Consider the following 25345-nt stretch of genomic DNA (forward strand, 5'->3'; position numbering starts at 1 on the left):
AGACTAATTCTGGCTATGGAGTTAGAGAGTGATGAAAAGACAAAACTCTCACAGTGGTTTTGATGGTAAACTTCACACCATGGCCTATGTAATTTCGCATGACATGATACAGTTTAATTTAGAAAGCTTACTCACAGATTCCCTCCCCATGTCCTTTTGTTTACATTTAACATCTGTTCTAGAAAGGGTTACTCTAGCCTCCAGTATACTTGGGCTCCCTCTCTAGCCCAGCATACCTGGCACTTGGTGGCAAGATTTTTTGGAATTTGGTTGGGAAAGAAAGAAGAGCACTAGAGACTCTAGGACATTTGTAGTGAGAGTTAGGAGTTTGGTAGCATTGTTGAATCTGGCTCTGATTGGAATCAGTACTGTGTTCTTCACTAGGTCTGTGACCTTAGGATAGTGTTGAATGTCAGTGTCTTTATCCATGAAATGAGGATTTTATCTAAAGTCACTAATTTAGAAGCAAACGTTAACAACTCTGTCTTCTGTTAGTGCCGTCTGCCTGTTCCTGAAATCAAGAAATTAAGTTCAAGCCATCTTATCAAGCCATCCTAATTTCTACTGTTTGGATGCTAATAGCCTGCACTTATTCTCAGATACATTTACCACGGGGTCTAAGAAAATCCTCAGGTTTCAGTCTGTCTCATAAAAGAAGGCTCTTTAATTAGAGCCAAATTCTTTACAACTTAAAGCAGCAAAGAAATTGATAATTGTTGGATTGTCACTTTTTAAAGTGTTTGTTTTTGTTATATTCTTATAGTACTGTGATAGTGCTTTTCACTCTTCAAAGACCTTTTCTGTTTTTTCCTACTATATGTGCAGTAGAAACAGAACACAACGAAAGAGAGAAACATTTCCCAGGAGCTCAGTCTTTTGAGGGTTATTTTTTTTCACATTGTTAAAAATAGCTCCTCATGCCAGAACCACTGAGGATTCTGTAAGAAAGCACAGTGACACTTTTCAGTGTACTTACACTTTTTTACTCCCTGGTTCTGGTTAATTCATTTATGAACTTAGTGGAACCTGTGACTTCCCAGGTTCTTCTGCTCCTAAAATTTTATGGTTCTGACGTGTGTTGCTGATCATTACTCAATTTAACAATAAAAAGTTAATCTTTCATCTTCAGAGAGAAATAACTGTATGTATGATTCAGAATAGTAAGGCTATTTTAAATTTCCTTTTATACATTTGCTTTGTATATTATGAGGATGAGATGTTTAACATATTGGGTTTTTCTTCTTCCATGCATGCCACATGCATTAAATAAATGGCAGTCGGCAGACCACAGGGCAGCTTGGGACTCCCAGCAGGCAAATCCCCACCATTTGAGAGCTCACCGTGCAGCAGACAGACATGGTGGCTCGGTACAGGTATTTTCTGATTTTTGCATGAGTGATTATTCCCCAGATTTATACAACTAACCTTTTTTTGAGCTCATGGCATGATACTCTTTTCTTATGAAAGCTTGTTGCCGAATTCTACCCATAATTTTATTCCTTTGTTATTTAACCAAAACCAAAGTTAACATGGTCCAGGAAGACCACCAGGGATGCTACAGTTTTCCTTGATTCATTTTTGCAAGCACACACACAGTGTTTAAGTCATACTCATGGCAAGCTAGAAAAAAAATGAGCTGTAGTAGGTATGAATTGAGCTTGATTTTTAAATATTAAACTAAATACCTTTATTAATGCTTTAAATTAAGCATTTATAAAAACTTTCCCCCTTCCACTGACTTTGCTTCCTTCAAGTTTCACTCATAGATATCTAAACTTTTTCATTAGTGCTACTTGGAAACATGGCCCTATTTGCACTTAGAGAAAATAGCTGCTGTGCTATACATTTATAGATACTCAGTAAGCTGTGGTTTCTGGACATTGAAAGCAGGTCCTTACTTATTGTTTGCTTCCTCTTTCCATCACTTCCTCACTGTAGCAGCCAGCTACTACTCTTCACTGTCTGGCCTCTAAGTGTAACTATTTAGGTGTGATTGTAGAAACGGAGGACTGCATGCAGCCTTGTAGGACTTTAAAGTGGCTGTTTAAGGCAATCTAAATGATAGCTTAAAGTAACCAATGGATGTTATCTCAACCTGTTTCAGTTTGAAATCCTTATGTTTTGGTTTTGTTCCTCTGCATATTTCTACCTGTATAATTTTTCATTATATTTTTATCAATTTCTGCATTCTTTTTAATACATTATTAATCTGTTAAGTCTGTATCAATTTATTTTTATTTAAATTCTAAAATTAAGTCTTAGGAGCTATCTTATTTTCCTCACCATTGCATTTTAGAGATAAATTATATAACCATACATTTTAATATATAAAAATATATAGAGTTTTAGTAATATGTCATAGAAATATTAGAATAGCTATGTGAATTCTAGAGTGACAGACCCAGAGGCAAAAGTGCCAGAATTCATATCACTGGAAAATTAAGTGAGCAAAGTATGTTTAATTTGCATGAAATGTTTATATATGTTCTTAATTGCTTCTGAGTTCTCTTGTTTGTGTCATGCTGCATGTTTTGCCAGTGCTCAGGGAGATCTGCAGCAGCTAAGGCTCTAATAGAATTCTCCTACCAGTTACAGCACTCCTTTGAATCTGTTTTCCTAGCCTGTTATTCCTCTCATGTGTTTCTCAGGATGAATTAATTTGTTGTTCGTCACATCAGCAGTTCATGCTCTGTTTTTTCTTAGAGCAGTTGTACTTTTTTCCTTTCTCATCGAAGCTTTTCTGTCTATCGAGACCCATCCAGCTTCATTTTAATATTCAATATATGACCAGTTTGCCCAGTAGAATTCTAGTAATAGAATGAATACATAAATAAAAATAAGAAGTTATGCTCATGCTATTATTTCATTTCTTTTCAATCTTTTCTTTTGCATTTCTTCTCCCCGCCCCCCCTTGTTTTTTTTTAACTTTCTGACCACAGTTTCCCCACTCCTCTGTCTTTTCAAACTTAAACTGACTTAATACAGAAACATTTAAAAACATTTAATGAGTAATCTACTAGTACCTCATTGCAAAATAAAGACTGGATTTATTTTTATTTTATTTGAAAATTATCTCATGCACATTCATAATTACTTGAATTACTATGATTATGCATACTTAGACTAGTGAAAGTATAAATTAAAACTAATAATAAAAGGAAGTTAACCTAAAAGCTACCTTCTGTGATTATTGTAATTAAGTACTATAGTTGATCCTAAATACAGGTAGAAAGGGAAGCAATGTGTTCCATTATTTTTGTGGTCTTATAAAGGGATGTGGTACAGAGCTTAAAAAACTCGCTTTTGTCTTGGCTTTTTTGAAGGTTCAAAGTGTGTGAGTGCGCGCGCGCGCAAGTGTGTGTGCCTGTGTGTGTGTGTGCATGTGTGTGCGCGTGCATGTGTGTTTTAAATCTTAGGACAGTAACTAAGAACCCTAACATGAAGCTGCAAGCCCAATCTTAGCAGTTACCTTCAACAGACTTTTCCTAGTCAGTGGTAGCGCCCCATCACTCTTGTTTTTTTATGTGGAACAGTGAAGCACTGTTAAATATTCTAGGTTGTTTAGAGTTGACCATGATGGAATTTCTTCAAGTTTTTTACTTGAAGACACATAAGATAGCTCCTATTTCAGGTATGTTGTGTGTGTAGTATTTATATGTGTTCAGGTGATTGTGTGAACATGTGCATATATGTGGAAGCTGGAGGTCTATGACAGATAGCTTCTTCACTTCTCACCTTATTTTTTTTTAGGGGGGGTAGGGTCTCTCCCCAAACCTGTAGCTAACTAATTGGCTAGGCTGTCCAGCTCTAGGGATGTACTTGTCTCCACTTGATGCTGGAGTCACAGACATTTACTGTCTTTCCCTGGGTTTTAATGTGGTTATTGGGGAACCCAAGCATGGGCTCTTGTGTTGGCATGGTAGCCACTTTACTGACTGAGCCATAGAAGTTGAGTAGCAGAGTCTAAACTTGAACTTTCTGCCTGTTCTGAATAATAATAATAATTTAGCAGAGCAGATGTGCATGCTACCAAAATGATGATGTTGTGGTTAAGAATACAAATACAAAATTTGGTCCAAATTTTGTATGCTGGATTGTTTATCAGTAAAAGGAGAATATTAATAATACTTTTACCTCTTGATTTTGCTGTGGAAATTTGGTAAAAATTATTTTATATAGAGACAGGTTTTCAAAGTGATAGCTAAATAAACTGCTTTTGTAAATCAGCCAACAACTCTATTGCATTTCCTAAAAGTGTAGTATAATGGTATAGCCAAGAGAAAACATTGTCAAATTCACTTTTTTGTCTTTTTATATTTATTTAGTGAAATAATGGGACTATGTAGCTATACATCTGATACTTTTTTTTTCTGCTAGAAGACTAAAGAATAGATTAGTATATCTGAAGATGTTATTTTGAGTCAATTTTTGGCTGTGTGTTTCATAGAGCTGCTGATGAACTCAGTGCGCTCATCTCTGTGAGCCCATAGAGTCATTGCAGAGGATACTGCTAGGAAAGAGACCTACCCATTCATAATTTTAGCCATATATATGTAAGTTATTTTTAGGTGTTAGGCGCTGTTCAGGACTCATGGACTGAAAAGAAGAATGGAGAGACATGAGGCTGTGATAGGCAGATAGGAGCATATTTAGAGAAAACATACCTAAAAATGGCCTGGATTAATGTTTATGTAAAAACAGTAGGAATACAAAAGAATCAGTAGTGATTATCAGCTGAAGAATATTTTCTCAGGCATAGAAAATGGCATGCATAAGGGTGTTGAGAGGGTACACGATTGAACTCAATAGATATGGGCGTGTATAAAAAATGAAACTGGGAGGTGTATGGTTGGAAATTGTGAAGTTCGTAATAGTCCTTGATACTAATTTTGAATTTTATTCTGAAGATACTGGGGAAACATAAAGAGGATTATGTAAAGCTAGTCACAGTGATGCATGCTTATAATCTCAGCCAGAGACAAAGACAGGATTCCCAGGAATGCTAACCAGCTAAACTGGCAGGAATCAATGAGCTCTAGATTAAGCAACAGACCCATTTCTCAACTAAGAAATTGGAGAGCAATTGTCAACTTTTGGCCTCCATATATGTGGGAAAACACATACACAATCATGCACACCACCTTTACACATGCAACACACGCATACATGCACCACTATCTATTGTTTATGTCTATCTTATTGTCCTTGTTTGTTCATCCGTTGATGTGCATTTGTGATGGTTCCACATGTTGACTGCTGTGAACACTTTGTCAGTAAGCATGGGTGCTCAGGTATCTGTAGTATTCTAGCTCAGATTCCTTTGCAAATATACTTAGAAGTATTGGATTAGCACATTGGATCATGTGCTAATTCTGGATTTGATGTTTGAAGGACATTCATCTCGATTTCACGTTGGTTGCACTACTTTACTAGTCCACTAAAAGGGTATAAGATACACACACACACACACACACACACACACACACACACACTCTTACTGGCTAATGCTGTTTGGGTTTTGTTTTTCTTTTTTTCCTTCTTTCCTTCTTTCTTTCTTCCCTTGTTCCCTCCCTCCTTGGCTCCCTCTCTCCCTCCCTCCCTCCCTCCCTCCCTCCCTCTCTCCCTCTCTCCCTCCCTCCTTCTCTCCCTCCCTCCCTCCCTTCCTCCCTCCTTCCCTCTCTCTCTCTCTCTCTTTCTTTCCACAGAGTCTCACTGTATAAACACACTGGCAGACTCAAACTCCCAGAGATCTGCCTGCTTTTGCTTCCCAGCACAGGGATGAAAGGGGTGGGCCACCATGCCTGGCCTTGTTTACTTGATGCTACAGGTTCAATTCAAGATGAGATGGAGTGTGGGTGGATGTGGTCTTCAGTCAGTGTTCCCTAGCAGCTAAGAGTTTTGGGTATATTTCATGCATTTACTAGTCATTTACATTTTTTATTTTTAAAAATATGTTCAATTAGTTTGCCAGTTTATTGATAGAATGTTGGAACTTTTGGTGTTTAATTTTTTAGTTTTTTTTTTTTTTTTTTGGTTTGTTTTTTAATGTATAGATTCTGGATATTAAGCTTCATTCAGATGCCTAATTGACAAACATTTTCTCCCATAGGCTATCTCTCTATTCTGCCAATTTTCTTTTCTATACAGAGTTTTCTAAATCTATCATAGCTGTTAGTTCTTGGATGGTTATGTATGTTTCCTTGTGTGGTTTTGGGGTTTTGGATTTCACATTAGAGCTTTTAACCCATTTTAATTGATTTTTGTGATGATGGTTGACAGAGATGTAGTGTTTTTCTTCTGCATGCAAACAGCCAGTTTTCCAAGCACCATTTGTTGAAGAGGCTGTCTTTACTCCAGAGTCTGATGTGGCTGCAACTATGTGGGTTTACTTCTGGGCTTTTTATTCTATTCTCATTGATTTGTGTATCTGTTTGTGTGCCTGTGCACTGCTGTTTTTATTTTTAAATCTTTGTAGTATCTTTGACATCTGTCCTCCCACCAATGCTCTCAATGCTTACGATTACTGTGACCATTTGAGGCCTCAGAGCTTCCATATGAGTTTTAAAATTGGTTTCTAGTTTTTTCGAGAGTGTCATGGAAATCTTGTGGGGGGGGTTACATTGAACTTGTAACCTTTTTGGTCATATAACCATTTTTATTAATACTGCTTTTGTGAATTTATGATTATGGGAATTTTTTCCATTGTATCTTCTTAAATTTTTCCTTTTACATTTTAAATTTCTTCTTTGTAGTCTTTCATCTTTTTGCTTAGTTTATGATTGGGCTATTTTTGCTTTGAAGCTCTTGTGAATGAATTTTTTCTTCTGATTTCTATCTCATCAATTTTTTATTGGTATGAAAGAGCTGCTGATTTTTGAGTGTGGATTATGTACCCTGCTGCATTACTGAAATTGTTTCATAGATGTAAGAGGTTTCTACTAGAATCCTTGGTCTTTTGAAGGATAGGAGAACCCTCTTGTCTGCAAATGGGCACAATTTGACTTCCTCCTTTCTTGTATGCCTTTTCTTTCTATTGCTGTATGGATCTAGCCAAAATTTTAGGCACTGTATTGAATAGAAGTAGAATTACCAGATGTCTTTATCTCATTTATGACTTTAGAGGAAATGTGTTCAGTCTTTCCAATTTAATATAATGTTTGACATTTACAGTTTTTATGATGTTGAGACATGTTTCTGCTGTTCCTCATTTCTTCAGAGCTTTTATTATAAAGAGATGCAGAACTGTGTTAAAGGCCTTTTCCACATCAAGTGAAATAGTCATGTGATTTCTTTTCCCAAGTATGTTTACTACAGCATTACATTTACTTATATGTATATAGTAAATCTTCTGTGCATTTCCTATAATGAAGTAAATTTAATCATGGAGTATTCTTTTTTAATGTTTTTCATTTCAGCTTTGCAAATATTTTGTTGCGAATTTTCGCATCTATGTTCGTCAAGGAAATTGACATTTTTCTCTTTCTGTTGTTTCCTTATCTGGTTTTGGTATCGGTAATATTTTGTTCAAAGATTGGTTTTGAGATAGTTTCCCTTCCTTTTTTGTTTTAAAAAAGTATTTGAAAAACACCAGTGTTCATTTGTTCCTAGTACTAGGAGAATTTGTCAGTGAGCCCCTCCAGTCCTGGGCATTCTCTGTTAGGAGGCTATCACTGCTTTTATCTTGTTGCCTATTTATGTTGTAGATGGTTCTATATAACCATAACTTACCTGTTTCTTCTAGATTTCCATCATTTTTTAGAGCATTCCCTAAGGATCCTCTGGATTATGTTGTTATTGTAATGTCCACCTTTTCATCTCTGATTTTCTACTTCTGGTCTTCTGTCTCTTTGTTTTGGTTAATTTGGCTAAAAGTTTGTCAATCTTGTTTATATTTTTTAAAAAGCAACTCCTTTTTTCATTGGTACGTTGTATCAGCCTCCTAATTATTTTATTAATTTTGACCCAATCCTTATTACTTCTTGTCTCAGGTTCTGCTCAGGATGTTTAGTTTGTTTTCTTGAATGTATCCTAGAGTTCTTTCATGCTGTTGTCAAGCTTACTTCTTTTTTCTTCGTTTATGTTTGAATGTAGTGTTTTTTAACATTTCTCCAAGCCCTGATCCCCTTTCTTCTGCTTTACTGGTCTATGTTTTCCACTATTTAAATGAGTTTCTTGTCTCAGAGCCCCCACCCCACCACCTGCTGCTACAAAATCTGTTCTTGCTGACATTTCTGTTGGTGACTTTTGAATCTATATCTTGAATTTATTATTGTTGTTGTTGTTGTTGTTGTGGACTTGACCTTCTAGCAGTCATTTGTTGCTTTTAGAAGTAGAGTTTGGATTCTTTGTCTGACACTTGAGCTGTTTCAGCGGTTTATGGTCTTGGATGTACTGTGCTGCCTTGCCTTTTTGTTTGTCTTGTGACTCCTGTGTCTGCTGCTTATATCTTCTTGTGGATTTCAGGCTGTTCTTAAAATGAGCAGCTCCTTTGAGCTCAACCCAGTGCCACTCAAAGATTACAAAACGCACTGATGTAACAGCAATTAAAAAAAACATACATGCTATAGAAATGCACTTAAGATTGGTTGCAGCCCATTGATAACACTGCCAATGATTGTAGAACAGAAAATGGCAAAAGTAATGTAATGTTCTGTAAGATTAAAGGAAGGAAATAGGGAAAGAAGAAAAACAAAGGAGAATCAGGGTTAAGTAAAAGAAGAAAGGAAGAAAAGTAAAGAATATTATGAAGGAGAAAAGAACTAAAAAATGATTGTTTAATAATGAGAAAATGTATACAGAAACTAGACAAATGTAACTGTTATAAAAATAAAAACATGGGAGGCCTTTTTTTTAAACACAGAAAGTAAATTAGGATGCCTCTGAAAGCATAAAAAGAGGGAATGGAGAAGCAGGGGGGGGGGGGGAGATGGGGTTTTAGAGTGTCTTCTCTGTATGTCCTAAAGTTGGAATTTTATGGTTAGTGCCATAGCCATTTGTAAGTTACCCACACTCTTGCAAATAACCTCTAACTCATGTTCCCATGGTACTGTAGTCCCCTCCCCCTGACGAAAGAGACAAGAATGTAGGAGGACTAGCTAGGAAGAGGAAGGAGATCAGCAGAAGTGGGAGGGGATGAGAGTAATGGGGGGGGTGAATATGATTCAGTATATTATATACCTGTGTGAAAATGGCATATTGAAACCTGCCGAATTAACATATGCTAATAAACCTTTAAAAATACAAATTAAAAGAATATAACCAGAATTTTGCTCGGTCCATAAGAACAGAAGTTTCATCAGAGGACAGACACAACATCATTAAACCCAGATACAATTTGCAAGGATAAAAAGGAATTATATGGTTGTTGGGAGAGTAGAAGTGCTAGGAATTGTGAGGGTTGTTGCAAAATAACCTGCTTGTAGAGGTGGCCATTCAATCAAACATACCTCACTTAAAAATAACAGAATTGGTGTTTTTGGGTAGAGGCATGAAGGTAGGTGGGGATCTGTTGAAACAGGAGATTGTTTTTTTTAGTAGGTTCTGTTCTTTGTATCAGGAGACTGTGAACATCATTAGTTATGCATTTTGTGGACCACACAGATTCTTTCCTGCTCCCATCTGTTTTATACCCCTGGGGTATCTAAATTTTGTAGCCACAGATGCCTCCTTAGTGTATTGGGGAGTTAGAGAAGCAAGCACAGCATTCAGACCTGCACAGCCAGATCTGTCTCCCCCTATTGGTTTGTTGTTTTAAAACACAGTCTCTTTATGTAACCCTGGCTCTCTTGGACTTGGAAACATTGAGTAGGCTGTCCTTGAACCTACAGGGAATCAGCCTGCCACTGTCTATGTTTGCTGGGATTAAAGGCCTGCACCACCACACTTGGAAGTTTCTCTACTTTGAAAACTAAAACCTCCCCGATATTGCACTGTGCTGGGGATGCAAACGTGAAGCATCACTTCAGAGTTCTCAGTCCTTATGGCATTAAACTTGTGGCAGATATTGGTTTTAGAGGCTGGCTTATCAGGTGATGACTGGCTTGGGCTTCTTGGGATTCATAGTAATTTTTAGGTGACAGACCAAACTCTTAGTGATTGAGTGTGGGGCTACTGGCCACCATACCCTTTACTTCTCCATCTGAGGCTGCTGACTCTTTCTTTCTTTATGACTGCCTGCTATAATTATCTCTCACTTAAAGCTGTGTTGGGTTGGTTCCAGGCTCCTGGACTATGCTTGTTCCCTGTTATCAGGCTCCCAGGGTAATTTAGGCTTAAACATAGGTTCCCTCTTAAGCTGATACCTGACCACAGCACTTTACATTGATAACTTGTTACACCAGAGGAGTCACTCTCTAACTAAAGTCAGAGGTACTTTCAAGGCTTGTGTAAACTGTGTATTTGTTCTTTGGAGAAGGTTGCTGGTTTCTTTTCAAACAAGGTCTCCTTGTTTAATTTTAGATGGCAGTTCTGAAGAGCTGTGCAGGAGCTATGTCCCTCCTTCCCAGAGAGCTGTGCAGGAGCTATGTCCCTCCTTCCCAGAGAGCTGTGCAGGAGCTATGTCCCTCCTTCCCAGAGAGCTGTGTAGGAGCTATGTCCCTCATTCCCAGAGAGCTGTGTAGGAGCTATGTCCCTCATTCCCAGAGAGCTGTGCAGGAGCTATGTCCCTCATTCCCAGAGAGCTGTGCAGGAGCTATGTCCCTCCTTCCCAGAGAGCTGTGCAGGGCCTTCTTTTTGCTGCATCTATATTTGTCATTGGTCCTATCACTTTGTGTTCCCAGTGTTCTTTCACTGTATCTCTTTCAAATGGAGTCTAAATTTCATTGTCTTGACCTTCTTCATAATGTTACAAAGAAGCAGCTTCATCCTGTCTTTTTGCCCTGGAATCTTGAAGATTACTTGGTAAAGACTTGATTAAGGAGAGAGAAGTATGAGTCAGAGATACAACTATGAAAAGTCTATCGCTGAACCTGGGTATACTAGCTCATGCCTGCAATCCCAACACTTAGGCTGAAGGAGGATTGCCTCAACTTCAAGGCTTATAGTCTGGGTTATAAATGTCTTTACAAAACAAAAACAAAAACAAAAATGCTGGGCAGTGGTGGTGAACACCTTTAATCCCAGCACTTGGGAGGCAGAGGCAGGTGAATCTCTGTGAGTTCCAGACCAGCCTGGTCTACAAGAGCTAGTTCCAGGACAGCCTCCAAAGTCACAGAGAAACCCTGTCTTGACAAAACAAAACAAAACAAACAACAACAACAACAAAACCATAAAGGCTATAACTGAGTTGCAGGAATGAGTAGTAGAGATGAGAGAAATGAAATGATTTGAAATAGAACTAGGAAGATTTTGCTTGCATCTAGGGGCTAGGAAATTAGGAGTATAGTTGCCACCTCAGATTGATTTTCTACCTGGCTGCTCAGATCTCTAAAACTAGGTTTTAGAATGTACTGGTCTTAACAGATAGTAGTAACCTCCAATACCATTGTAGCTGAGACTTTCATTGTAGTACATTTTCTTATAGCTCACCACCATTGAAAATGGATTCCACAATGATAGTTGGGAACTGTAAGCAAAAGAAAGAAGAAAAACCCAAGAGATACTGGTGTGCTAAATGACTTCCTGATTGCTTGGGAATCTTTTATGGTCGGAAAGTTTTTTATTTGAGCCTTAGGAATGACATGATTTTTGAGAACCTAGGATAAGACAGGTACAGAATCACAAATCATCTAAAAGACTTGTGCAGCCTGGTTCTATTAAGAAAAATGAGAGAATAATATAAATCCTAATAAGTAGTCTGATGTCTTTGCATGTATAATATCAGATTCAAATATAGATAATAGTGACATTAAAAAAGGATGCAAACAAAAGTATCTTGCAGTGGTAGTAGATGTATATGGTTCAATGGGAGAAGAGGAATTTTCACTTTGCAGACAGCTCTCAGTTGTGCTTATTGTGTATATGACCTAAAAACATTTCTAAAACTAGTCTTGGTCTTCTAAATCAGGTCATTAGCAATGCATAGTTAATAATGAGGAGCAACACTGAATGACTATTATAATTCCATCTTCTCTCCATAGTTTTCTTGGGTACTGATGTCTAAAAGAGAGCATTTGTAGAAGGATGTAGTTATCATTTCTCTTATGTAATTAATTCCACCCTCATTCGTTTAGGAGGTTTCCTTGTGAATCACATTGGTGATTCATTTATTGTGATCTTCTGTTTTAATAACATTTTACATTAACCTCTCCAAAGTTTTGGATACTCAGAGAAATTTGTTACAATTAATGTCTGTATTAGTGAAAGTTAAAATAAAAATTCACCTTATCTTAGTTGAAAGACAATGAAAACTGGTTGTGGTGGATCATACCTGTGGTCCATGAGAAAGCCATTTCACTGTGGTGTCAGCTTTTAAAATGACAATTATCAATTATTCACTAGTTATACCTTTCAGAGTATGTAGTGATTTATGTGCTTACTAGCTTGGGTTCAATAAACTCTGAAAAATATTCTTTTAACTGTATCTCACATATCAGCGTGGTTTTTTAATGAATGTTTTAGAGAATGCTGGTATACATGTGTTTTAGTATGCGATATATTTAAGGGCTAGATGGCTATCTGATTCATTAATATTGTGAGCCTGTGCTGTATGCTTGGTAACCATGCTTTTGGGAAATAAAATAGAAACTGGAAAGGTAGTAGTATAAGTAGTTTTTATGAACATTATATTGGAAAATATTAATTTTGCTTTTGAAAATCATTGCCCACAAGCTGGGTCTAGTGCTGCCAACACTTAGTAAGCAGAGCCTGGATGGTATCCACTTCCCCACAAATCCTTGGTGATAAAGGTGCTGCTTTGTCTGAGGCCTGCTCTGTCTTATCTGACTATGAAAACGGCTTCCTTTGGAAGTTGCTTGTGGTCTTTCTCCTCCTGTCCTCTGAAACTTGGTAATGAGTCTAGAAACTAGAGTCCATTTCTTAAGATACTAACTATTAAATAGTTTTTCCCCTTCGAAGTTGGACTGTCACAGCAGAATATCTTTAAGCAGTATAACAATAAACTATAAGGCACCTAATTATGTTCTGAAATGTCAAACTTCTGTCATTTTTATAAACTTTCCTGAAAAGAAATCATCCTAAAAAACACTGATATTTCAGCCTTCTAGTTTAGTTATAATTCTAGAAATGCGAGCCAAATAGACCCATTCTTTAGAATTTGATGGGTGAGAATTTAAAGACTGCATTTGCTTATTTGATTGGTTTGGGTTTCCCTATAGCATTGCACTTTGATTTCTCCTTTGTAATGCAACTCTATTGAAGGCCAGCTGATAATGGTGATGGCCACCATTGCATGATCTCTGGCTATATGTATTGGTCCCATTTCAGCCTGATAGTTAAATAGACACTGACTTTTTCCAATTCCTAGTCGAGGACACCAAGATTTAGCAAGACCAAAGTATCTTTCTCACGCTTGCTTCGCTGGTAGTGGTATAGGTAATTTTGGGTATGAATCCATATTAATATAGACTCTTATATAAGTCTGTATATAGAAAGAAGAGTGATCACCGGATGCCAACAGACACAGAAATTGTGGAGGAAAATGAGCAAAACTTACAGAATATATTTTTCAGACTTACTAGCTGTTTTCAAGGGAGTTCTCAGTTTGAAAGTAGACAGAGCAGATGGAGTGATAAAAAGGAGAAAGTGAATGGAAGAACCTTAGGAGAAAGGGAAGAGTAGGGTGTGTCTTTTCGAGTTTAGAATTAGGAAAGAAAAGAATAGGGTTTTTAAATGAATTTGTAGGACCCTGGGTAATTTAGCACTTGTGTTATTTTGATGTTAAAAGTCTTAGAGATTATTCATGCATGGCTCTTTTAATTTATTCTGACAAATAGGTAGAGTGCCTGTTCTGTGTCAGGTATAGAAGAGAGGAAGATGAGATTACTGTTCTTTATGAAACAGTTTAATAGAGGTAAGATATTAGCAACAAAATAGATCAGTCAGGAATTAAGAACATGAAGACAAAAAAAATGAAAAAATGAAAAAATGTATGAAGAAGCCAGGCATAGGTGTGTGCCTTTAATCCTAGCACCTAGAAAGCAGAGGCATGCAGATCTCGTAAGTTCAAGTTCTAGGATAGCCAGGACTACATAGAGATACCATGTGTCAGATATAAAATAAATAAATGATTTAAAATCAACACAAATAACTTATACAAAGAATCAAAAATAAAGTCCAGCGTAAAAGGCTATTTCTGTATGGAAACTGAGGTGTTCGCTGGGAATCTGAAACATAAGAAGACCACTCATAAGTAAGAGTAGAACCCTAGTTATTGACTGTGGGCAGTGCTACGGCCTGATTTAATGTGTTAGATAGAAGCTGGTGAGCTAAGAGGTTCATGAGATAGGGCCAACAGTAGGTTATGTGGGACTTCAGCATGTAGGGTAAGGAATGCAGCTTTTTATTTTAAGTTAAATGAGAAGCCTAGTTGGGACTTTTCAGAAGGGGGTTACTACAGTGGGATTTATACCTTGAAAGGAGCATTCTGGTTGCTTTGTGAATAATGTATTTTAGTTTTGATGCAGTTCAGAGCAGAAGACTAACAGGCTTTTTTACTCTTAGGAGAGATCATGTTTTGGAACTGGAGTCCTAGTGGTAATAGAGGTGGTGAGAACTGATTAGGTAGGATATGTGTTTGGGGAGAATGTCTCAGAGGGCCTACTTACTGATCAGATGTGGGGTCTACACAGTGAGGTGAATGAATGATACCGGGGTCTTTAAAATGGGCAGTGTAAATTGGAAGTCTCAGTGATGACAGATTACAGGAGGGAAAGTAGATCATATGTAATGTGCCAAAAGAGATGGGTACACAAGAGAACTGATGGAAACCTCAGTATAGGAGGTAGTTTCTAGAAAGGAGCAAAAAAATAGTAGTTTTAAAGTGGAAAGGGAGTAAGTCAAAATCACGTTGGATGCTTTTGATCTACTAATTATTTTGTGTTCCTCATATTAACTTTCTAATTTAAATATCTTAATCTTAGTGTATGATTATGTGTGTGTTTGATATATATAAATATTTTTTCTCTCTATAAAACAGGTTGTAAGTTCTACAAACGGAGAGTTAAACACAGATGACCCCACGGCAGGACGATCAAATGCGCCCATCACAGCCCCTACAGAAGTAGAAGTGCTGGACGAAACCAAGTACGTTTTGTTTTACTTATTTAATTTTTTTTATTTTTTTGGTTCATAACTTTGCATGTTTGAACTTTATAGTTACATATAATTATCCTACATTTTTTTTTTTGTAGGAAGTAGAGCACCAAAAGAAGTTATATAATTGATTATCTTAGTCACTGTTTAAAGTATTACTACTTTGGAAAATTCCTACTTAATACAAAAAATGTTATTTAGGAACTATGCTAGAATTTTCATTTGAAATTCGTAGCATATGTTAACTTTTGCTATTAGGAACATTACATGGATATTATTGCTTTATTATTACTTCTCTATAAGTGAAAGTACTTGGCATTGTAGGATGCTTCATGTTTATCGTTACTTTAACATTCGTTATTAAGATATAAATTATAGTAATGCTGCTTGGAAAAATTAAGCATGCAAAACAATGTGATCATTTAATTATGGGCTATTTTTGATGATCTCTCTCTTTCTTCCTCTCTCCCTTTTCTTTTCTTTTTGTTTTTCTGTGTATAGCTGCCAGAAAGTATTGAATATGTGGTGAGTTCTCAAGTGTAGGCAGGCAGAAATAGCTCCATTGACCATAATTTCAAAGATTTAGCACCATTTAACTTTAAAAAAATTCATTTAGAAATTATAATTGGTAAAACTGAAAATTGATGACAATGACATTAGCTGTGAAAAACAAGAAATAATTGTTGAGGAGCTGTTTTGCCTGCTGCAGCTTTTTTTTTTTTTTTTTTTTTTTTGCTTTAAGTTACATAGTTTTGGGGCACTTTTTAACTGCATAGATGATATGCCAACCTGCTTATGCTTGCACATTTGTTTTGTAATGTGGAAATTTTTTATTTGTTATTTTAAATAGAAAGCTGAGTTTTTGAGTTACACTTTACATTTCTCTGGTTTTTTAATACGTGCTCTTTCTTATACAGTATCTCTAAAATCTTATCTCGTTTACTAACCAGTACTTTAAAAATACTCTAATAGTTGTAATAATATTCTTCCTGGGAGAAGGGGTTTTGAATTTTAGTTACTTTCTGGTATTTTCCTGCATTTGCAATTCTGTTTAAGTGCTTCTCTTCATTTCAAGATAGAATTTTGAGTCGGCTTTGCAGTGAATAAAACCTTAGTCAGTTCTAAAGCCTGTCAGTCATTTCATTTGCACCCTTGAAAACACTCATTTGCTAGCTGAAAACTCAGAAAATGTTGTGGATTTTCTTTTCTTTCTTCCTTCCTTCCTTTCTTTCTTTCTTTCTTTCTTTCTTTCTTTCTTTCTTTTTTTGCAAAAAACTCAATTTCAGTGAGTTTTACTTTAGAACTTCTTGATTGTATGGCTAAATTTAGTATATTTTGAGAGATATTTAGTTTGCTATTTACTTGTTATTAAATAAAAAAATTACCTTAAGGTTTGTGTTTGTGAATTTTAGGTAAGGTGCTAAGGAGAGATATGACATAGGGTGATTATTTGGTTCTCTTTTTTTAGGCTTGTTTCTTTTTTCGTAAAATGTGGCTAATAATATCCACCTCATAGGGAGTTGAGAAAAATAGTAGATGTGGTAAGGCACAATTATTTTGTCTATCGCGTACTGGGACAATGTAGTTATTACCACACCTATTTATTTCTCCATCACTGACTGCTGGTGACCTTTCTCATCTGTGCTCTTCACGGGAGTTGCTTCTTTAAGACATCTCTGTTCTGCAGTCAGTTTTAAGCCTGGCTGCCTGTGTTCATCCTTTTAGAGACTGACTTTCCATCCATTCTGTCCATTCTCCGTGTGTTCATTCAGTGCCCACACAGTTGCATTAGTAGATATTAGTACATGGTAAAGCTTTGAATTTGTAAAGAAAAGGATCACTTCTTGATCAAATAGTCAGAGAATGCTTTGTAATTCGGCTTTCACAAATGACATAATCTATGGTTCATTTACCTGTGCTGCCTGTGAGTGTGTGTGCGGAGAGGCTGGCTTCTCTCTCCGGAGGCATTGGAGGACAGAATGAAGAAAGCGATGGGACTGCTGTTCCAGAAGGGACTACACTCCATTCCTTGGAGGATTGTGTCCAGATTTCTTGATATAACGTCAAAGGCCTTCATAGCTTGCTTATTATATTACTCTTGTCCTTTCCTGTTTTTTTCAAACCCAACCTAATTCTGATGCTATATATCTTACTATTATTTTGTTAATATGCCGATTATTTTCTTTATACATCTCCTACATCATGATGTCTTTCTCATTGTATTGAAAATAAGGCCTCTTTCGTCTTTAGATCCCCAGTGGTTAAAATAGAAAAATCACGAAAAGAAAATAATCCACTAAAGCAAATTACCATATTATGTACCATATTATATACTGTTATTATATACTTCAAAGAAGTAAGGCTGAAAATTCTTCTAAGTGAAAGAAACAGAACAATGCCATGTATTATATAGCTTCACTTACATAAATTGTGAACAGGGCAGTGGTAAAGGAACAGAAAATAAAGTAGTGGTTGTCTGGCAGAGCAGAGAATGAGAGGGACTCATGATAGATAGCAGAGTTCCTTTAAGGCAGTGGTTCTCAATCTTCCTAATACCGCAGCCATAAAATTATTTTGTGCCTAGTTTATAACTATAATTTTGCTATTGTTATGAATTGCAGGATATCTTGATATGTAATTCCCATGGGGTCATGATCCACAAGTTGAGAACCACTGCTTTAAGGAATGAGGTGACTTTGAAGTTAGGTAGTCCTAGTGTCTGTACCATTCTGTGAATAGACTACTTGTCTCTGCATTGTACATCGTATGAGAACAAATTTTATGATGTGAATTATGTCTAGATAAAGTGGTGTTAAAAGATAGCAACTTGTGAGTTCAGGAAAGCTTTATTCTAGTTGGGTTGCAAGAGTCCTCAGAATTTCTCTTCATTAAAACTCTTTAACCACATTTTCCCCTTTCTTTTACTCAGATTAATTCTTAGCCTTTCTATAAGGTCATTCACACATTGTTCAAACCCTCTGACACTCAAACTAAGGAATATGAACATAACTTCTTTTTCTAGGTTGCATCCTTTCCCTCTTCAAATATTTACTGGATAAATTATTGCACATTTGTTGATTAGGTAATTATGAAGATATTTCAAAACTTTGATTCAAAGATTTGAACAGACATGAAGTACATGTCAACCATAGATGTGTAAGATTTTGTGTGTGCTTGAGCGTGTACCTGTGTTTGTGTGGGATTGTTCAATATAGTGCCTTGTGCTATAAGGCAAGTGCCCTATCACTATGCTATACCCAGTTACTGTAACCCAAAATAGGAGGAAAAGAAAGGGAGTTATGAAGGGATAAAAAAGACTATGTGCTGTGCACTATGAATGGGAAGTCAACGCTTCCCCTACTTCCTCACTCTTCCCCCTTTCCTTCAAAGATAAAATTAAGAGGATCATGGAAATAGAGGGACCAAAGATTGAAGAACACCATGACCTCAAGACCTTAACCAGTGAAGAACTAATGGTGAAATGGATAAGCAAGAGGGCATGGCTGTACTTACGAAGTCAAATCATTAAGTGAATTCTGACTTTTGGGGGGGCGGAAGGTTGGGGCATGGTCTTCTTCTCGTTGAAGCTGCCTTGTGCTTTTGATCTTCTTACTTTAGTTTAGGTGCTGGGATTAGAGGTGTGCTCAGCTTAAAAGGAACTTTCTGTTGAAAAACTCTGAGCCATGGTGTAGGTAAGATGAAATTTCTGAGCTAAGCCAGCTCATTTTAAACAGAGACTTTAATAGTGAATGGATAGAGAGGAAGACATAGGACTTGGGACAATAGGTGTCTACTTGAAGAAGTTACACTCACAATCTTGTTTCTGATCTGAACTGTTGCCTAGCTTTTAATTTTTAAAATGAAGAAATCCAGCACATGCCTGTAATCCCAGCACTCTGGAGGCAGAGGCAGGTGGATCTCTGTGAGTTCCAGGCCAGCCCGACCTATAAAGCAATTTTCAGGATAGCCAGAACTTGTAGACAGAAATACCTTATCTGGAAAAACAAACAAATAATTAAAAAAAAAATATCAAGAAATCCAAAGATAAGGAATTGTACTTTGGTATTACTTTTAAGGTAAAGTATTTCTTGGTCAAAAAGTAAGTACTAGTCATAAAAGATGATTTTCTGTATGCTTACTAAGCCAGGGCTAGAGACACTGGCTTCTGAAGTCCTGAGTGGGAAATACAGGCTAGATGCAGGAATAGTCTCCACCAAAGGTGATGCTGATGAGTCATTGTAGAAGGTGTAAGTAGGAACCTCAGATCCACACAGGAAAGCATGCTGCACTTTGATTGTGAGAAATAATAAGTGCTTAGCAGAATGTAGCTGAAGAGGTCAGTGAGTGAAGCGGAATGGAGGTGTGATGTGAGTAGCAAAGCTGAGCTTGGCTCATTGTGATTTTAAGATGAATTCTAATGGCATAGCCTGTTAATTGCCAGTTTGTCTACCTGGTGTTGGATGTTGGATTCACCTTGCCTCACTTGATTCTCTGGTTTTGCTTTCGGTTCTAAAAGCTAAAGTCTTCCCATTTGTTAAATTGGATACAGAAGCTATGCCACGCTTCTTAACCTTGAGATCCAAACTCAGCATTTTAAAACCATATGCCAAGTCAGTTTTCCTCAAAAAACACCTCACCATGGTGCTGAAATAGCATTTTGTAGGCTACAGTAGAGTTTGTGGTCCGTGGGTAAGAACTCTAGACTCAGAACATACCTATAATTTTAACTAGATCTTGCTATAGGGTTTGATTGTGTTAATGATGCAAACCCTTCAATGCATACTAAACGGGTGGCAACTGTTGGCTCATTTGATGGGCTGTTTCTGTGAGCTTTCTGTTACATGGTTTCCTTCTAGTGCAGAGAGAAGTAGTAGTAAATCAAACAAAATCATTTGAAAGTAGCAGTAAATGCAGAAAAGACGATGTTATGAGAACAGCCCTGTTTCAGATTGAGTACTTGGAAGTAGAAAATAATTGAGAGAACGATTTCTTAGTCACCAAGTCTATGAATCAGCTGGTTTTGAAATGACTTTAATCTTAACTAGCAGGGGTTAAATTCTAATTTACTCCTTTAATGCTTTGTGGGCAGATGCATTTGTTGAACACATGTCAATGCCGCCCTCTGGTGGTAATTGCTTTAATAGTATGCCATACTATTTAGTGGAATTTTTTCTAAAGTTTTTGGATAATCCTTTAGTGTTGTTTTCATACTTGAAGAACCATTAGAATTTTTCTTAAAATTGTATTTAGTTTAAAACAAATGATTTGGCATTCTTTCTTTATCCAGTAATACTTACATTAGAGAGAAAGGTCATTTAACAAATGGAGAGAACTTTGTGGTCATAAGTAAAAGCAAAATAAGTGAGGCAATGTGACTACAGCCCCAGTGAGGAAAACTGGCAATTGACAGTTTATCGAAACTTGTATTGCATTACATTTCCCATTGTAAAAAGCTTATGTAATTTAAATACCTTGTTGGTTGAAAGATTTTGAAGGAATATACTTTGGAGCTTGAAATGACAAATGAAGATATGTAGAAACATTTACTATCAGAAACTTTATATTAAACACTACTGAATTTTCATTGAAATATCACTAGGTTCTTAAATTTAATATTTTAAGTATTTGGTCTATTTCTCTTCTTTTAAATAACTTTTTTCCCCCTCATTTTACCTTTTACTCTGTGGATGTTTCCTAGTAATTGAAAGATTTACTTGGATAGTGTTTTACCCCTTTCATTTGAGACAGGGTCTCATGTATTCCAGGCTCAACTCAAACTCTGTGTATCAGAGGTTGACCTTGAACTCCTGGCCCTTCTATCTCTACCTCTGGTCCAATTAATGTGCCACTCATGAGTGAATTCAGGGCTCTGCCACTGAGCAGTATACCTTATGCATTTCTATTTTTGAAAATTTATATATCTGAGATTTGAGAAAGTATTAGGTACATATAGTTAAAAGTAAACATATCTGGTTTTTCTGATTCTGGTATACTTGGTTTTTGTTTTATGGCAGTAGCTTTAATTTAGGTCCATGAATATTTCACATCCGCCCCCTCATATTTCAGCTTTTTCTGAATAGATACCTCAGTGAGGTAGAGTTTGCTTATTTGTTTATTGGTTTTTCGGGACAGGGTTTCTCTGTGTAGCTTTGTAGACCAGGCTGGCCTCGAACTCACAGTGATCCGCCTGCCTCTGCATCCTGAGTGCTGGCACTAAAGGCATGCACCACCACCACCTGAGGTAAAGTTTATATGTGATATTTTTATCTAGGGAAAAAGGCAAGGATTGAATAGTTTTTATTTATATATAAAAAAGCTTATATATTTAAAACAAGTTTTCAATATATAGTTTTTGAACCATAAAATGGATTCACTTTGGCTGTGCTGTTTTTAAATGTTAAGTATATCTTTCTGTTGATAAATATGGTAGGAAATACTTCTTGATTAATTTTTTTGTTGTTGTTTTATATTCTAAATTGATTTTTATTAAAATGAAATAGGGTCATTATTGCCTCTGTAACAGTGGCTTCAGGAGTCAAAACTACCAGACAGAAAGGGAGAAACTATATGGATGAACTTTATAAAAGCATGACACACAGAGACTATTGAATATCCTGAGTAAAATGTGGCAGGTCCATTGAGAGTTAGAGCACTGTAGCTTTTCACTTGAAGCCTTGTGGACTTACTGGCTCCTTTTTATGTTGCACAGAATGTCCTGATGTACCCAGAAGGCATGCTGATAGGACATAGTTCTAATAACTGCTGTAGGGTCACTAATCCATGCTTGGCTGATATGCTCACTGTCTATCCTGCATGAGCCTGGTGCTCTATATGACCATCTAATTGCTATGGCAAGTTCAGTCTCTGATAACTTGAGTGTTTTTATAATAAAGGGATGTTTTCTTCATCTGCAGGTGCTGCTGTTTTTTCAAACGAAGGAAAAGGAAAACCATACAACGTCACAAATGACTGGATACAGAGAGATCCTGGGGAGTTACTTACATGTTCATATGCTGTCTCGTGATTAAAATCATCTCTGTAGTGACCACATATATTTTCAAGGACTCACTCTTGAAACAGAAATGTCATACATTCATATTTCATTTTGTGATTGTCTTACAGTCATTTCCCCTCCTAATTTAACTTTATGGAAGCTTTAAAATTTTGTCAAAATGTGAGTGCTTTGCCCATCATTGAATGGAATGGACCAGTGAAGTGGTATTGATGAACAGTTTCAGAGGACATATTTCAGAAGCTCTTCTGTTACAAAAAAAAAAAAAAAAAAAAACAATACAGGTGTCCAAGTGTCAATTGATTGCACATAATTTGATTTTATTATGCCTTCTATAAAAGCATAATCAAACAGGAATTTTCTTCCCAATGGATAGTGCAGCAGAGAAAAAATTGCCCAAACATTAAAAACAACTTTCTTGAAAAGTTTCTATTTTGTAACATCTGCATTGATTTCAGTATGACTTATGGTACTGTTACTCATGCATCATATTGACACTCTCTGTGAAATCAAGGTACAGTCACTGCCCAGAGGTACTGAGGAAAAAGCACTATGGGATTGGCAAGTGGTGGTGAAGAAATCAGGAACATATGGGAGCTAGGAGCTCAGCCTCTGCCATGCCACTGTGTCAAGAGCAGCTGCAGAGGCAGCAGGAGCACTATTAATATTTGTATAGTGTCACTCTATGCTTCCAGGCGATACTGTGTGCTAGAGAGTGAACAGTGAATACGGGAGAAGTAATGTATGCTGGAGTTTGGACAGTACACCAAGGAAAGGAAATAAATGTGAAACTTGTTGCAGTGTGTAAGGCTACAGCCCCTTGAAGCCTGCTGCTGGATGGCCATATCTCCCAGAAGCAGAAATCCGAGGATGGTAACCTACAATGGTGGTTGTTTGTTGTGTAGTTGTTATTAAAGAAAAGAAATACATTCCCAGCAATAAACACTGGGTCACTCTGTCTCCCTCTGTGCACATAAGTCTCTTATATTCAGCTCTGCTAGTTCTCTGAACTTTCCTGTCTTGAGCATAGTGTTGATGATGGGAGAATGTTTGGAGAGAGTGGACCAGGTGCGTTGCCTCCATAGCTCTCACAGTGCCTGCAGATGAACAATGAACAATTCTGTCAGTAGTGAGTCCATTCCACTTTGCAAGTGTGCTTTGTTTTAAGCCATAAGGACACAGGCATACTTTTGTCACATTCTCGTAGCCAGATGTTCAAGAGTTAAAAAGACTGGCTAGAAAGATACTGTTGATCATGTCACACATCTTTCATTTATAAAATGGTTATTCTTTCCATGCAGTCTCTTCTCTGTCATAAGTGTGAACCTTCAGGTATGCTTATTTATTTTTTTTCTTTGTTTCAAGGTAACTTAAATATGTATTAAAGGAAATGAATCCACTTTTTTTTTTACTTCATTATTGAATTTACAGGTATTTAATTGTATTTTGTAATTTATTTTTCTTATTAGCCAAAAGTTCAGTGTGTTGCTTTTGATAAATTGGGCACCCATATGAACATCACAAGTCAGGACATTGTTTATCATTGTTTCTTTTAATCCTGTAAGCAATCCTTTTTTTTTTTTTTTTAAACCTTGATTTTGAAGACTTACATTCAGCCTAGAAAGCATTTGCTGTATAATTTGATCAGCAGTTTCCATTCTATTTGTATACTGTCATGATGTTTAAACTGCAGGAGTTAGTTAAATACTGAGCTTTTGGTTTTGTTTGCTTTGAGCAAGGTAGATGGATATTTTGGCCATTTATAATGTGAAACCACTCCTTTACAGTATTTGACCAAATTTGTGTGTCTATGATATTTGTAAATACATGCAATATCTGTATTTCTTATCATAAGCCTATTTAGTTTTATTCTCAGTAGGGTTTTTTGGACTGTACAGTGTTTATATGATCTGAACTCCTTATACATAAGAAGGTGTGTATATTAATCCAATTATGGACTTAAATATTTTAAAAGTATGAATTCCCTTATTTGCTGCAAAGGCCAGTATGTAGACATTTGCTTTTTAGCAATATTTTTAAGTGCTCCATTTTTGTGTCAGAGAACAAGTCTTTGGCACACAGACTGGTCAGTAATAGGTAACGCAGGTATGTTCAGGTTAAGCCAACAATGTTTTGCATTTTTATGCTTCTTTTCTGTCAACACTAATGAAGTCAACATTGCCTGAATGTCTGGATACTGAAACACAGCCCTGTTTAAAAGTATGTAACTGAAAAAGATAAATAAAGGTAGTTTTTTTAAACTCGCTCTTTCCCCTTTCCTCTAACCATGAGTGAACTAATGTCATTCACTGCTGCACAGTAGTTTAGTGATTGACTTCTGTTGATTTATTTCTCTAAGAGGCAGAAGGAACCTGCTTTTGTCATTTTGTTCCAGTTTTTGTTCTTTGTTGGAGCACAGTTCTAAGGAACACAAAACAGGAAGAAGGATCTATGCTTGCTTTGTTCTCAGTTTTTAATGTATGTTTTTTTCTGAGTTACTTAGTAGATCAATTAGTTAAATCTGTCTTCTAATAACTTAAGGGGATAAACAGTGATTTTTATCCCTTTTTTTGAAAATGAAGTCATGGTATTAATGGAAGTTCACTGTTAATTAATTTTAAGTGAAGGATGTCATTGCAGTTGGGGAGCATGTATTTCTAATAGTAATTTGACTTCTCATTATGTTTGTCCTTTAAGCAGTTTTACCAAAATGGTATTAATGGAGTCTTGTTTACTAAAGGATGCTGTAGGCAAGATAAGGCAAGTAAAACCATTTAGCCCGTGACTAGTGTGTGCACTGAGCACCAGAGACTACAAAACAGGAGAATGGAAGAATGTGAACCAGGGAGATGACTCAGCAGGTAAGTGTGCTTCTTTTACAAGCATGAGGAATTAAGTTCAAATCCTAGAAACCCTTGTAAAAAGCCAGTATAACTAAGCATGCACCTGTTACCCCAGCAAGGCGTCCTGCAGTGATTATAGGATCACTGGGGCTTGCTGGCTGCCAGTCTAGCTCCAGGTTCAGTGACAGACCCTGCCTCCAATGGATGTGGAAAGTGATAGATGTCATCACCCTTAGTCAGGGTTTCTATTGATGTGATGAAACACCATGACCAAAGCAAC

At 36.6% G+C, this 25345-nt stretch overlaps 1 protein-coding gene across 8 annotated transcripts in view; it reads left to right on the forward strand.

Annotated features, from left to right (window-relative positions):
* Csnk1g3 (casein kinase 1 gamma 3) overlaps positions 1-24483 on the forward strand; it is an 80811-nt gene extending 56328 nt beyond the window's left edge. For 2 of the 8 annotated variants that reach the window (XM_051201103.1, XM_051201104.1), the window contains exons 11-14: positions 1278-1373; positions 15095-15201; positions 15712-15735; positions 22125-24483. In XM_051201103.1, the coding sequence (XP_051057060.1) occupies positions 1278-1373; positions 15095-15201; positions 15712-15735; positions 22125-22179 (282 nt within the window). In that variant the 3' untranslated portion in view covers positions 22180-24483. The remainder of the gene's footprint in view (positions 1-1277; positions 1374-15094; positions 15202-15711; positions 15736-22124) is intronic. The other 6 variants (XM_051201105.1, XM_051201106.1, XM_051201107.1 and 3 more) reach the window with 3 other exon arrangements.
* Positions 24484-25345: the final 862 nt, after the last annotated feature.

The sequence above is a fragment of the Phodopus roborovskii genome, unplaced genomic scaffold (assembly GCF_943737965.1).
Source record: "Phodopus roborovskii unplaced genomic scaffold, PHOROB, whole genome shotgun sequence".
In the NCBI taxonomy this organism is placed as follows: domain Eukaryota; kingdom Metazoa; phylum Chordata; class Mammalia; order Rodentia; family Cricetidae; genus Phodopus; species Phodopus roborovskii.